Below are 15,656 nucleotides of genomic sequence, written 5' to 3'. Positions count from 1 at the left end.
ATTTTCAAGAGTAGCCCTGGAAACTGTAAAGGTTTTTTTTCAGGAGCCCCAAAGGCTTCCCTTCAGAAGCCCCGAAAACTTCCCTGCAGTAGTCCGAATTCTTCTCTTCAATAAAAAAAAATAACCCGTGGGCTTATCTTTAGAAACCATGAACACTTCTCTTTAGACGCCCTGAAGACCTATTCAGAAAATCTGGAGGCTTCTCATACAAACTTAGCAGACTTCTCTCCAGAATCCCTAAGGTCTTGTCTTCAAAAATTCCTAGAGAAGCCTGAAAGCTGTTTAGGCTTCACTACAGAAGTCATGAAAACTTTTCTTCAGTAGCCTAGAAAGCTTCTTTTCAGAAACCCTGATTAATCTCAGAAGCCCTGAAGTCTTCTCTTCAGAAGCCCTGATGGCTTCTCTTCAGAAGGTCTAAAGGCCTCTCCTAGAAGCCCAGGAGACTTCACTTCATAAGATCTGAAGGCTTCTCGTAGAAACCTAAAGACTTCTCTCCAGAAGCCTTGGAAAATTTTCAAGACAAGGCCCTGAATGCATCTCATCAGGAGCCCTGAAGTCTTCTCTTCAGAGGCCCTAAAGGCTTCTCTTCATAAGGTCTAAAGGCTTCTCCTAGAAGCCAAAGAGACTTCTTTTAAGAAGTTAGAAGTCTTCTTATGAGAAGGTCTATATGATTATGTACAGAAGCTCTGAAGGTTTTTCTTTAAAAGCCCAAACGCTTCTTCTAGAAGACTTCTCTTTGAAAGCATGGAAAACTTATCTTCAGAAGCCCTGAAGACCTCCCTTTAAAAAAAACCCAAAAGCTTCTCATTAGAAGCCATGAATACATTTCTTCAGAAGCCCTGACGGCTTCTCTTCTGAAGGTCAGGAGTAGACCTGTTCATATTTTAAAAAATGTCTGGAAATCCACCGGTCACGCAGTATTCGGAATTCTCATGCCAAGAACAATGTCTGGTCAAATTTTCAGCTCATTTGATAAAGATTTCAGTATGCTTCAAGTTGAAAATGTGTTTTTGGGCTTATTTCAAGGTTTAAAAAATCATAACTAGCATGTGGAAAATCAAAACCACATGCTTTTACCACTATTTGAAAGCAATTTCTATTCTGTTAATGTTTGTCGAACACGCTAGTAAGATTAAATTGAGTTTTAACATTGTTTGATCCAAATTTGTTCTCCACAGTACCCAGAAATTACAGTTTTCTCAATATACATGGTATATAAAACACCCATTAAAATTATTTTTTCATGCCCTTGTCAACGGGAATCGAACATAATACATTTATTACTTCAATGACCATAAACAGCTTACATGTTGCTCAAGGCAATAAATTACAATAAATGCCCAAAGATCGAACACTGCATCGCAACCTGATGATAATTAAATCATGCATGACACATGTACCGAAAACGAATGAATTGAACTAGTTAGCATTGCTTTTTCCTTCCGAGTGATGATTGTTTTGATCGCATTTCACTGATCATTTAGAACGATTTGAAAACAATCATCATCATCGACTGAGAAAAGGCAGTGCTAACGCGTTCATTTTTTGTGTTCTTTGAAGCTCACGGTGGTGCTCTTGGCTCACCCACAGTGGATTTACAAATGTGCTTTACAATTACTAATTTTTTACAATTTATTTTCGTAAGATAAATGGTAACTGTGAACGGGATTGACTTTAAGATATGCATAGTCATCATGCCTGGAAATTAAAAATCCAAAATGTTTATGCAGGCATGCTTTTCAGTGAAAATACTTCCCGAAAAAAGAGATTTTCAAGAACCTCGAGATACAAACCTCAACCAAACTATGTTAAAACTTACTCCAATCTTAAAATCGTGTTCGGCAAAAGTTCGTAGAATTGGATAAACTACTATGTAGAGGTATTTCCAATAAACTTTGATGTTTCGTTCGGTAGTTATGATTTTTTAAAGCTAAATAGCCCAAAAACACATAATTGATTTGAAGCACACCTAAATTTACTCTAAATTAAGTGAAATTTTGTCCAGAAGTTCATTTTGCAATGATAAATAAAAGTATTGGTTGACTGGGGAGTTTCCAGACATTTTTGAAAATATGAATAGATCTAGTCAGGAGACTTCTCTTCAGAAGGTCAAGAGACTTCTCTTTAGGAGCTCTGGCAACTTCTTTCCAGGAACCTCAAAGTCTTCTTATCAGAAAGTCTATAGGATTTTGTACAGAAGGTCTAGAACCTTCTCTTTAAAACCCCAAAGGCCTCCTCTTGAGAAACCCGGAAAGCTTCTTTGTAGAAGCCATAAAGGCTTCTCTTCAGAAGCTCACGAAGCTTCCATTAAGAAGCCCTGAAGGCATTTCAAAGCACCGATTTGTAGTGACAGTACTATGGAGTCTGTGGAGAAACCTTTACGGATTCCAGGAGAAGCCTTCAGAAGTTTTTTTGTACAAGTTTGAACAGGTTTCTGCGACTTCTGAAAATAATCCTCCATGAGTTTCTGGAACATATTCAGGCAGAAGGCATACCTTTCGATGGTTTCTAGAAAAAGTTTCCAGTGGATTTTAGGAGATACGTCTGTAGATTTCTGAAGCAAGTATCTGGGGTTCTCAGAAACGTCACGAAGATTTATTAGCGAAGCCTACGAATTATTTTGTTGTCATGCTCTAGGTAGAAACTATCAAGGAAAAGTTTCCATGGTTTTCATGGAGAAGCCGGTAAGGAATACTGAGCCATGCCTCTGGGACTTCTACTAAGAAACTTCTACTGGAAGAGAAGACTTTTTTGAAGAAGCATTCAAATCTCCAATTAGTTTCTAAGAAAAACCTATTAAATTTTGTATAAGAAACCTCTACGAGTTTTTAAGAGACGAAACTGAGGCTTCCTGAAACAAATACCTAGGCCTTCTAGGAACGTAGCTTCAGAATTCTGAAAGAATGCGCAAAGAACTTCTGAGCGAAATGTTTGCTGTTTGTTATGAGAAGCCTCCATGAGATTCTAAATGGAAGCGATAAAAAATTTCTACGACATTGATGAATTGTTGAGTTTGATTTGTGAAGTATCTAGATGAAGCATGCAAAAAATCTAGGAAGAAACCTACAAGACGATCCCTGAGAAGCTCTTGGGAGTATGTTAAAGGGGTATCTAAGAGATAAGCGATTGGTACTTCTGGATGATATTTTAAAGCAGTGCTGAGGAAAGACTGAAGCTTTTTGGTCTTCTAAGCAAAAACAACAGTGGTTTCTTGAAAAAAAAAACCTGTAGGAGCTTCTGAAGAACCTTCCAGAGGTTTCTGAGAGACGACCTTGCAGCTTCAAAAAGTCTCGAATCATCTTATTTTAGATAACAGCCTTTACTAACCTTACCCGAGTTTTCAACGAGAAGCCTCCAGGGTTGACTAATGGGTGTCTCTTGGAATAGCCTCTAGGGCTTTTTGGAAGAGTTTGGCTGAATCTTCCAAAGCCTTATGGTACAAGCTCTCAGGGTGAAAGGGCAAGACTCTTAAATTTACGGGACAAGCATCCGGAAGTTTAATTTAGAAACCTAGCGATTTCTTTAGGATAAGAAGCCCCAGAAACTCTGGAGTCTTCCCCCCAGATGTTCTGAAGGCTTTCCTTTAGAAGTACTGGAGGCTTCTCTCCAGACGTTCTGGAGACTTCTCGCCAAAAGTTCGATGACTTATCGTCAGAAGCACGAAGTCTTCTCTCCAGAAGTCCGGAGACTTCTCGTCAGAAGTCCGGAGACTTCTCGTCAGAAGTCCGGAGACTTCTCGTCAGAAGTCCGGAGAATTCTCGTCAGAAGTCCAGAGACTTCTCGCCAGAAGTCCGGAGACTTCTCGCCAGAAGTATGGAGACCTCTCCACAGAACCCTGGAGACTTCTCCACAGAGCTACGGAGACTTCTCGCCAGAAGTCCGGAGACCCTTCTTTCCAAAAGCTCTGGAGACTTCTTCCCAGAAGTCTGGAGACTTCACTTCAGAAGTCTGGAGACTACCCGCAATAAGTCCGAAGACCTCTCGCCAGAGGTCCGGTGGCTTCTCCTCAGAAAGTCCGAAATTTCTCCCCAGAAGTCTGGAGACTTCACCTCAGAATCCGACGACTTCACCTCAGAAGTCCGGAGACTTCTCCTCAGAAATCCGAAGACTTCTCGCCAGAAGTATGAAGATTTTTCCCCAGAAGTCCGGAGACTTCTCCCCCGGAAATCCGGAAACTTCTCCTTCAGAAGTCCGGAGAGTTCTCTCCAGAAGTCCGGAGACTTTTCGCCAGATGTCTGGAGACTTCTCCCAAAAGTCTGGAGACTTCTCCCAGAAGTCTGAAAACTTCTCCCAGAAGTCTGGAAACTTCTCCCAGAAATCCGGAAACTTCTCGCCAGAAGTCCGGAATCTTCTCGCCAGAAGTCCGAAATTTCTAGCCAGAAGTCCGGAGACTTCTCGCCAGAATTCCGGAGACTTTTCGCCAGAAGTCTGAAGACTTCACTCCAGACGCTCTGAGACTGCTCCCCAGAAGTCCGGATACTTTTCCTCAGAAGTCCGGAGACTTCTCACCAGAAGTCCGGAGGTATTTCAACAGAAGGTCTCTGATAAGCTTTTAGTGTTCCTGCGAAAAACAACCCTCCATTGATAGAGAGTCTTTTTGAATTGAAAAAGTTTGAAATTTATCGACACAAATGAACGCTCTTAGTTGCAGAGATTGGTCTGAAAACAAGCCGTTTTGGAGCCCGAGAGAAACCTGAAGGAGTTTTTGGGGGACAAGCCTTAGGAAGTTCCGAGATTATGACCGATTCTGGGAGAAATTAGAGTATTTGAACGATAATTTCTCAAGGGTTTCCTTAGATAAACGTAGAGATAGGTGAAAAGAAACCTATATTGGTTTCTGAGAGAAGCCTCTGTTAAGTTTCTTCCTTCTGCATTTTTAGAAAAGCCTTTTAGATGTTTTTCCTCAGAAGCATTTCATAATTTCTGTGAGATGTATCAGTAGATTTCTGAGACAAATATCTGATACTTCCAGGGAGAATCCTTCTGGGATTTTGATGAAAATCATGAAGATATTTTTAACGAGCCCTCCAGATAATTTTTTTGTGCGGTGATCTTGGAAGAGTCTACCAAGGATTTCTCGCGTAACTTTTCGAAAGTATCTTCTAAGCGAGAGAGGATAGAATATCTCATTGTTACATAGGTCCCTTTGAGAAGTTACGCGAGAAATCTCGGAGAGTTCTAGGAATATGCTTTCTATAATGATCAGAGAAATCTTGAGAAGCTTTTGGGCAAAGCTTCTGGATCTTTTTTTTTGTGTGAAAGGCCTGCAGGAGCTTCTTGGGAAAACACCCAAGATTTTGAGGAAAATTCTCCAAGGCATTTCTCGGAGAAGTACTCAATAGGAAATCAGGAACTTCTTGGAAGTGGTTATGTGAGAAGCCTGCACTAGGAGAGAAAAGTAATGCTGATATTATAAGATTTTGAGAGGCCTGCGTTGGTTTTTGGTGAACATTCAAACAATTCTTTAAAAAGCATACAATGAGTTCTGTTATGTGTTTCCAAAAGTCTGCTTGGAGGAGGCTTCACGAGTTTTTGGGACAAGCCTTAGTTGCTTCTGGGAAAGAAACCTTCAAATATTTCTGGAAGAAGCCTTGAGAAGCTTCTGTTGCTATCACTTCTTGATTAAACAAATAGCCTCCGAACATTTCTTCTTTATTTTAGAACTAATGACTTGAAATCAAGTTATAAAGTTATAATTACATCGACACAAATAAAAGCATAGTTCAGTTGTAGAATACGTGCCTTTTCAATTTATGTATCAATCTTCCAGGAATTTTAGAAGTCTTTAGATTCTGACAGATGCCTGGATGTTGCTTTAAAATGTTTTGATATTATTTTCCAATGCCCTTTGGTACAGCCTTTTAAACTTCTGCAAAGAAACCATTATTTGTTTCTATCCAGAGAAAGCGCTTTTGGAAGCTTTTTGAGTTTGATAGACCTCCTAAGGTTTTGAATGAAGTCTCCAAAAACCTAGAGCTGAAAATCTCTTAAATAAAGATAATAATTATAATAAGTCTCCAAAGATTTTTGGAAGAAACATTGGATGTTTGTGGGAGATATATCTGTAGATTTCTGAGACAAATATCTAAGGTTTCCAGGGATAATCTTCCAGGGACTAGAAAAATTTGCTTTTTTTTTAGGAGAGATCCTGGAAGAAACTTCCAAGGATTTTATCGATTAATTTCTAAGGCAAATTTTTGGGGGATTTTGGGAAGAAACCCCTTTAGAATTTGGGTAGACATTACTACTGAGACTACAACTTTGGGATTTATAGAAGCAGCCTTCTAAGTTATAGCAGCTTAAAAGTTCCAGTTTATCGAACAATTCAGTTAAGAACTTGAGGTCGACTTGTAGAGTTGCAGTTAGAGAGCCTTGAGAGAAGACTCAGTAGGAAATCTGAACGAAACCTACACGGGTTTATGAGACATGCCTTCATTTGGAGGTTTAACCATTCGACTTATGGAAGAAGCCCCTGTTAGTTTTTAAAAACTCTCCTGAGTATTCTAAGAGAAGCCTCGGAGTTTTTAAGGAATTTCCAAAAGATACAACCATGGCTTACAATCAGTGAAACTTCTTCTTCCACCCAGGTGCTGGGCTGGATGCCACCAAGAAATGACTTGTGAAGCGTCTGCACCTTTTTATGAGAAGGCTCCAGTAGACTCTGAGAGAAATAATTAGGAAACCCTACGAAAATTTAAGACTTCCTTTTTTTTTTGGCGTTACGTCCCAACTGGGACAGAGCCTGCTTCTCAGATTAGTGTTCTTATGAGCACTTCCACAGTTATTAACTGAGAGCTTTCTTTGCCGATTGACCATTTTTGCATGTGTATATCGTGTGGCAGGTACGAAGATACTTCTATGCCCTGGGAATCGAGAAAATTTCCTTTACGAAAAGATCCTCGACCAGTGGGATTCGAACCCACGACCCTCAGCATGGTCATGCTGAATAGCTGCGCGTTTACCGCTACGGCTATCTGGGCCCCTCTTCCTATATACCAGAAATAATCCTTTAACAGTTTTTACGACACGTGCTTGTGGGACTTTTATTAACAGACATCTTCTGAAGATTTCTAGGGATTTGGAAGATACCTTGAAGGGTTTCAGAGAATCTCCAGTGGTTTCTAGGAACTGCCTCTAGAAGCTTCTGAAGAAGCTTGCAAAGTCTTCTGGGAGAAGACCCTAAAAGTGTTTGCAACGATTCTCTACGAATTTCTGAAGGAAGCTTCCATTAGCTTCTAGGGCAAGCCCTTATCTTGAGAGAAACCTGAATAGATTTTCAGAAGAAGGTTCCAGATTTCATAAAGAAAGATTTCCAAGGGTTTTCTAAGAGAAACAGTACCAACCTTCGGGAAAGAAACCTTGAAGTATTTCTGGGACCAGCCTTCAAGTGGTTTTTAAGAGAACTCTACATTGGGAGAGCAGACTTCATAATTTATAGGAGATGCCTCCTATGTTTCCGAGTAGCAAAGAGTTTATAAGAGATTCCGAGCACATATGATATGAAGCTTCTATTAACGAACATCGAGGATTATCAGAAAGAAATCTTTCAAAAGTTCTTGAGACAAGCGCTTAGAACTTCTTGGACATGCCTCATAGGGTTTCTGAGAAAAGTCTCCAGTGGTTTCTGGGATGAAATTTCTAGATGCTCCTTAAGGAGCTTACAGAGGTTTCAGTGTGAATGACTCTAGTTTTTGGAACGTTCTCCATGAATTTCTTGCTGAAGTCTTCAGAGGTTTGTAAGACACTCATATAGGATATATCGAAAGAAATTTTCAAAGAAACAAATGTGTCACCTGCAAAAAGCTTTTAGTATTTTACAGGCTTCTGGGACAAAGCTCTAGAAGACATTCTAACATAGGCCTTGAGAAGCTACAAAAGGCAAGCCAATCAGTGTTTGTGAGAGAAGTCGGAAATATGGTTAGGATTTTTCTGAGTGTATACATAAAGGTTTTAAGAGAAGCAAGAAAGGGTTTCAAGACAAGGACTGCATGACAAGAAGCATTCAGGTCTTCTGCCAGAAGTTTGCAGGCCTTCTACGAGATACCTCCAGGACTCCACGAGAAGTGTAATACAATTTGTGAATGATTCCTTGTGAAAATTCATCAAAAACAATAATACACTACATTACACTTAAGTTCTAAGATTTCAGATACATTTCATATTACAATCTGCAAATATTGAATCTCACGGTAAGAAATACTGTTTTTAAAAATTACCTCCAATATCTGTTGATTGATGTCGGGCGGTCCAGCCGTCAGTTGTGATGTAGAGGGGGTTTCCAACGCAATGCCGGTACTGGGTACTGCCAGTACCCGATCGCGTCCCATTGTCGAGTCGCGTGCCATTTCTGAAATAGAAAATAAAGAGTAAAAACTTAGTTAGTTTATTCTGAACCATATAAAAAATGATACTTTACTAATTTCTGGCAACACTGCCATACATTGTCAAAACTGTTATTTTTAATGAATAATTATCCAAATCTGGCCGCACTTTGCCTCAAAAAAAACTCTCACACGCCCCAATCTATAATTAACAACCGAATACACGTGTAGATAGCGTGTTCTCAAATCATCCCACAAAAGAAAACTCCTCAAATTTCCCAACCACATGCGAGCGGCGAAACGCTCGGCCCATCTGTTTTCTTTCCCATCCCGGAACCCGAAGAAGAAGAAGGTTCACTAACCTCTCTCTCCGCTGCTCCTAAGCCGAGTTTTCCCCCAAAACGAAACAAAAAAGAAAATTCAAAACTTTAACCAAACATCGAACAGACGACCAACAAGACGTTGGTGACACTTGTCGTTTGTCGTTTGTTGTCCCATGCTGCGCTTTTCCAACCAACAAGTGTATTTTCTGACACTGAATCGCTCTCGCAACAAACCTTCCATTCAACCCCACCCTCCTCCTTTCATCATCTCGGTGATGCGAGATGCACTTCTTGAAGCCGCTCCCCATTTTCGTAGCAGTCGTCGTAGCCGGAATTTTCCCATGGGGTTAATTTTAGACGAGCCTTCTGCTGCTGTTACTGCCTCTGCCTGCACTAATTTGACGGACTAAAGTATTTAGTGGCACATTCCAGAGCAGCAGACGAGTATGTTGCAGTAGGAACCGCCCCTCGGCTAAGAATGGAATTTTTACGACGCACTGTTCCAAGAGGAGGAAAATTTGTAATTTTCAGCTGGGGAGGAAAGAGGGACGCTCTTATCGACAAGATTTATGCGGGCAACTAGTGGGAATTGTGTCCAATAAAATGTGATGAGAAACACTCATTTTCAAGTCCGGAGACTTCACTCCAGTAGCTCTGGATACTTCGCTCCAGAAAAGCTATAAGCTTTAAGAAGATATCTCTCCAGAAGCTTATGAAACTTTGCGCCAGAAGCTCTAGACACTTCTCTCCAGAAGCTTTGGAGACTTTTCTTTAGAAGCTCTGAACACTTTTCTCTAGATGCTCTGGAGGCTTCTGTAGAAGCTCTGGTGGCTTCTTTCCAGCTGGAGGCTACTCTCCATAAGCTCTGGAGGCTTCCCTCCAGAAGCTCTGGAGGCTTCTCTTCAGAAGCTCTGGAGACTTCTCTCCAAAAACTCTGGAGGCTTCTCTCCAGAAGCTATGGAGACTTCTCTCTTGAAGCGCTGAAGACTTTTCTTCTCCCTAAAAATCCGGAGACTCCTCCCTAGAAGTCCGGAGACTTCTCCCTAGAAGTCCGGAGACTTCTCCTCAGAAGTCCGGAGACATCTCCTCAGAAGTCCGGAGACTTCTCCTCAGAAGTCCGGAGACTTCTCCTCAGAAGTCCGGAGACTTCTCCTCAGAAGTTCGGAGACTTCTCGCCCGAAGTCCGGAGACTTCTTTCCAGAAGTCTGCAAAATTCAACCCTTGTGATCCAGCATTGGCTCATAACCAAGTCGTCTAATTCTTAGAAAAGACGAGATCGCCAACCTCAGTCTCATTGGCACACTTTCCTACTACCATTATTTGTTTTGCATAACCTAAGAGCATCAGTATGAAATGTGACGCATGTCATCAACCTGCGTCTCCAACGGGATATACCTTCCTGTTTCAAAAATAGCAAATTCTCTTTCTCAAAGGAGAACCCAAGGAAACGCTGCTGTTGTGAGAACCCCTGTGCTCTCATCGCCAGTGCAGAACGTGAGCTCCGAACGATCCATGAATCATCAGTTCGGGGAACAATGGAACCGAAGCTTCGAGAAACGTCAGATGCAGCATAAATAGTTAGAAACGTGTTCAGGCTCAGACCGCATTTGATCGAGTTGTGCGCGATACAGTTAACATCTTTCTCTGAATTCAGTAAAATTAAACAGTTTACACAGTCAGTGAGAACGTAAGAATTTATTACGATTATATCGGGCACAGTATTCAAGTAGATTTACTCTTTACAGCTTTCAATTAAGTGTCCTACAGTCAGTGAATTTGCCGAGTTAGCAGTCAGTTTGAAACACTCGATTAGTAATGTAAGTTTATATGAATTAAAAGAAATTAGCCGTCAGAAGCTAACTAGTTTATTGTTATGTAGCTCAGACCCACTTTCCCAGTGAGACATCAGCCACGGGAGTTCCGGTCAGTTAGTGAAGTTGCACTGAATTGTAAGTCCGTATAAATGAAACCCACTGAACTATTACTAAATTATGGTTAATAAATTTCAGCTTAAAGCTGCTACTGTTACTGTAACTGTATTACGGTTGATTTGTAGTTGCTAAAAGAGGTGTCATCTTAATCCGGAACTTGCCGTCGGAACAGCTGCTATAAATAGCATATCATCACCTCCTAATTGCCGGTCAAAGTATCGAAACAAAACGTTTTCCGTTTGGAAAGGGGCACACAGGGCGACAACATTGTATTTATATACCAACGGATGCTCGGAGGAGAGATTCTAATTTAAGTTTACAGTTAAAAATAGTTTTGACGGATGCAAAACGTGGGTAGTTGGATACTCGTCACTATTTGGGAATGTCTAAAAAATTCTATTCAGATGATCCAAAAGCTTCTTTTCAGAAGTTATGGGAGCTTCTCTTCAGACGCTCTGAAGTTTTATCTTTAGAAACGTTGAAGTCTTCTCTTCTGAAGAATTGAAAACCTTCTCTCAGCAGCCCTGAAGGTTTTGTATTTCAGAAGCCCAGAAGACTTCTCTTCTTCCTTGAGAAACCCTGGAGTGCATTTTTTCCAAAAGCCCTGGCGTCCTTTCGAAGGCTTTTCTTCATATGACACCAAGTTGATATGCAAGAGGGTTTGAGGCTTCTTGATAATCTTGCACACTAGAAAACCCATTTACACTATAAAATATTGAGTTCTGGAGTAAATAAATCATGCAGCCTTGACAATGTCTGTTATGCAATAAAACGTTGTATGATAGTTCTGTGATATTTTACGTAGTTCATGAAAGTCAAAACATGGGGTCTACAATAGCTTTATTCGTCATGAAAAGTCACGATATGTGTTAAACTGGGTTTGATGAGCATCATATAGGACATAATAACAGACAGACAAGACAGTTTTAGGATCAAGGATTTGCAAGCAAAACTGATCTGAAGCTCACAGTTATGTAAGACCTTGAAACATTTTGTAGAACAGAACAGAACTCCAAGTGCACCAAATTGAGATGATTAAGACAGGATAACGAGCACTATGACAGCGATAACCATTTGGTGACAATCGTATCACACAGAAGCAGTAGAGCAATAGCAGATGAAGCCTTGCCTTAAATCACCACACGCGCTCGATTTGACATTCACCTCCTATCAGTGCACGGTGGGAAATTTTCACGCATGAAGATGGTCAAAATACGCTTTCTTTAAGATCCCAATTGCTGTAGAAAAAGGTTCCCATACTTTGTGTTCTTTTCAGAAGCTTCGGAGAAATCTCTCCAGAAGCTCTGGAGACTTCTACCCAGAAGTTTGAAGAGTTCTCCCCAGAAGTCCGGAGACTTCTCTCCAGAAGTCCGGAGACTTCTCTCCAGAAGTCCGGAGACTTCTCTCCAGAAGTCCGGAGACTTCTCTCCAGAAGTCCGGAGACTTCTCTCCAGAAGTCCGGAGACTTCTCTCCAGAAGTCCGGAGACTTCTCTCCAGAAGTCCGGAGACTTCTCTCCAGAAGTCCGGAGACTTCTCTCCAGAAGTCCGGAGACTTCTCTCCAGAAGTCCGGAGACTTCTCTCCAGAAGTCCGGAGACTTCTCTCCAGAAGTCCGGAGACTTCTCTCCAGAAGTCCGGAGACTTCTCTCCAGAAGTCCGGAGACTTCTCTCCAGAAGTCCGGAGACTTCTCTCCAGAAGTCCGGAGACTTCTCTCCAGAAGTCCCGAGACTTCTCTCCAGAAGTCCGGAAACTTCTCTCCAGAAGTCCCGAGACTTCTTCCCAGAAGTCCCGAGACTTCTTCCCAGAAGTCCCGAGACTTCTTCTAAGAAGTCCGGAGACTTTTTCCCAGAAGTCCGGAGACTTCTCCCCAGAAGTCCGGATACTTCTCCCCAGAAGATCGGAGACTTCACTTCAGATGTCCGGAGGCTTCTCCACAGAAGTCCGGAGGCTTCTCCACAGAAGTCCGGAGACTTCGCCACAGAAGTCCGGAGACTTCTCCGCAGAAGTCCGGAGGCTTCTCCGCAGAAATCCGGAAGCTTCACCGCAGAAATCCGGAGACTTCTTCTCAGAAGTCCGGAGACTTCTCCCCAGAAATCTGAAGACTTCTCCCCAGAAGTATGGAGACTTCTCTCCAGAAGTCTGGAGACTTCTCTCCAGAAGTCCGGAAACTTCTTCCCAGAAGTCCGGAGACTTCTTCCCAGAAGTCCGGAGACTTCTTCCCAGAAGTCCGGAGACTTCTTCCCAGAAGTCCGGAGACTTCTTCCCAGAAGTCCGGAGACTTCTTCCCAGAAGTCCGGAGACTTCTTCCCAGAAGTCCGGAAACTTCTTCCCAGAAGTCCGGAGACTTCTTCCCAGAAGTCCGGAGACTTCTTCCCAGAAGTCCGGAGACTTCTTCCCAGAAGTCCGGAGACTTCTTCCCAGAAGTCCGGAGACTTCTTCCCAGAAGTCCAGTCCGGAGACTTCTTCCCAGAAGTCCGGAGACTTCTTCCCAGAAGTCCGAAGACTGCTTCCCAGAAGATCGGATACTTCACTTCAGAAGTCCGGAGGCTTCTCCACAGAAGTCCGGAGACTTCTCGTCAGAAGTCTGGAGACTTCTCCGCAGAAGTCCGGAGACTTCGCCACAGGAGTCCGGGACTTCTCCGCAGAAGTCCGGAGGCTTCTTCGCAGAAGTCCCGAGGCTTCTCCGCAGAAGTCCGGAGGCTTCTCCGCAGAAATCCGGAGACTTCTCCCCAGAAATCTGAAGACTTCTCCCCAGAAGTCTGGAGACTTCTCTCCAGAAGTCCGGGGACTTCTCCCCACCCCCAGAATCACGAAGACTTCTCCCCAGAAGTTCCGAGACTTCTTCCCAGAGTTTTTTGGATCACGAGGTTTTCTTTATCGAAGTTTTTCTCAACTGCGTCTTCTTAAAACATATATTTCCTTCTCTAATTCTTCTTCTTCTTCTTTCTGGCATTACGTCCCCACTGGGACAGAGCCAGTGGAGTGAAGAAGGTCCACTCACGGACCGAAACGTAGGCGAAGATAACAAAGTAATCAACGCAATCGTTTTAATTACTGTGAAGCCGAAAAACAAGTTATAGTAGAAAACGTAGCCAGTCGAATCCATCCCGTTATATTTCCTACAAATTTCTGGACGAATCTCTTTCAAAACTGACGAACAAATTTCTTCAGATTTCATTGGAAATTTCTGAAGGAAATCTATTTGTTTTTTATAGATTTCCAAAAAAAAATGTCTTCCAAAAATGTGCAGCAGCCAGCTTTTAAAAATTAAAGGGAAATTTTCTTCAGATTTATGAAAAATGGTCTTCTTAATAGGCCGAAGAATCTTTCCAGGCTTCTGGAGGAATATTTCCAGGTTTTTTTCGATTTTTTTTTATTTTCGAAACATTTTAAAACGTTTTTACAAGGTTTTTCAGGAATCTCACTCTCAAGAAATTTTTAGAAGAATTTCCTCAAGCACAGCCAGAACAGAGCCAAAGCAGAGTCAGAGCAGAGCCAGAGTAGAGCACAGCCAAAGCAGAGTCAGAGCAGAGCCAGAGCAGGGCAGAGCCAGATCAGAGCAGAGCCAGAAAAGAGCAGAGCCAAAGCAGAGCCAGAATAGAGCCAGAGCAGAGCCAGAGCAGAGCCAGAGCAGAGCCAGAACAGAGTCAGAGCAGAGCCAGAGCAGAGCAGAGCCAGAGCAGAGCACAGCTAGAGCAGACCAGAGCCAGAACAGAGCCTCCTAGTCCTCTATTCCTAGGCAGTTTTCTTAGATTTTTGTTTGGGAATACTTACTGAAATCTGCTAGGATCTTTTTTTTCTTCAGATTCTAGTAATCAATTTCTTTCACATTTTTCTGAAATTCTCGCTCAACCTTCCCTAAGGACCTTCTTCTAGAAAATTAATCATCATTTCCATTCGATTTGTGAAAGAATTTACTCCTGTTTTCTGGAGGTAAACCTAGTCCTGATTTTTAAAGGAATCTAATCCAGTTTTTTTGGAGAAATCTCCTGCAGATTTCTGAAGGTATTAATTAGTAATATGCCAGAAGAAAACTCCTCTTTTTCTGGAAAATTGTCTTAGATCTGTTTTAGAAATTTTAGAGATCTGCAAGTATATTAATTTTAGATTTTTGAGAACTACAAAAATAAATGGAAATTTACGGTTTACAGACAAGTTTTCTTCAGTTCTCTTTCAGATTCAAGTTTTCTGTAAAAAATGGATTAAAAATAAGAATAAAAAAACTGTTCTGTTTGTCATTTCGAACTTGCATTGCATCACTGTGCTCCGTATCCTTGAAAGGAAAAATGTCCACCGAAAGGAGTCGAGGGAGGGCTGTTCCTGGAAAAAGACAAGCCAAGCACCCCCCAGGGCTTTTCCTCATGCTGATGACTGATGATAAACGAAGCTCTCGCTCTGTTTGGGTATTTGCTGGAGCAGCAAGAGCTTGTTAGTATATTTTGTCATTGTTATCACGATGGTGGGTGCCTTTGGTGGCGCCTGGGTTTGTAGAAGAGGCTCGCCACCACTGCCGCCTTTGGGTATCATCGTTCCGAGAGAGGCAAACGGCGCGGTTTCCTTCCCGGAATGGCAACTTTTGGCCGCCGATCTTCTCGGAATCCGCCGGTCGCCGTAAGTCTCGATTTCGGAGGGGCAATGTCGCCTTTATCGTACAGTAATTTAAATGGTTTCCCGTGAATAATGAATGCATGGGCAGTAGGGTGCAGTTTGATTGTTGAAAGTATTCAAAACCAAAAGGTAATTTATGGGTATGATATATGACCTTCAGTAAAGTCTGAAAGTCCTGACAGACCTCTGTGGAAAGTTCTGACAGACCTTAGTAGATATTCGTGACAGACCTCTGCCGGAAGTTCTGACAGACTTCTGTCGGAAGGCCTGACAGTCTTCTATCGGAAGTCCTTAAAAACTTCTGTCTGGAAGTCCTGAAAGACTTCTATGTAAAAGTCCTGACAGACTTCTAAACATCTGTCGAAAGCCTTCCGGACTTCTGCGGGAAGCCGTCCAGACTTCTGCGAGAAGTTTTCGAGGCTTCTGTCGGAAGCCTTTTAGACTTCTGTAGGAAACCTGTCAGACTTCTGTG

The 15,656-nt window shown here is 42.1% G+C and overlaps 1 protein-coding gene across 10 annotated transcripts in view; it reads right to left on the bottom strand.

Moving 5' to 3' along the window:
- Positions 1-15,656, bottom strand: part of LOC5574971 (histone deacetylase 4) — a 252,457-nt gene that overhangs the window by 29,154 nt on the left and 207,647 nt on the right. For all 10 annotated transcript variants that reach the window (XM_021842153.1, XM_021842204.1, XM_021842169.1 and 7 more), the window contains exon 3: positions 8,217-8,347. In XM_021842153.1, the coding sequence (XP_021697845.1) occupies positions 8,217-8,347 (131 nt within the window). The remainder of the gene's footprint in view (positions 1-8,216; positions 8,348-15,656) is intronic.

The sequence above is a fragment of the Aedes aegypti genome, chromosome 1 (assembly GCF_002204515.2).
Source record: "Aedes aegypti strain LVP_AGWG chromosome 1, AaegL5.0 Primary Assembly, whole genome shotgun sequence".
Lineage (NCBI taxonomy): Eukaryota > Metazoa > Arthropoda > Insecta > Diptera > Culicidae > Aedes > Aedes aegypti.
This window is presented reverse-complemented; position numbering and strand designations above follow the sequence as displayed.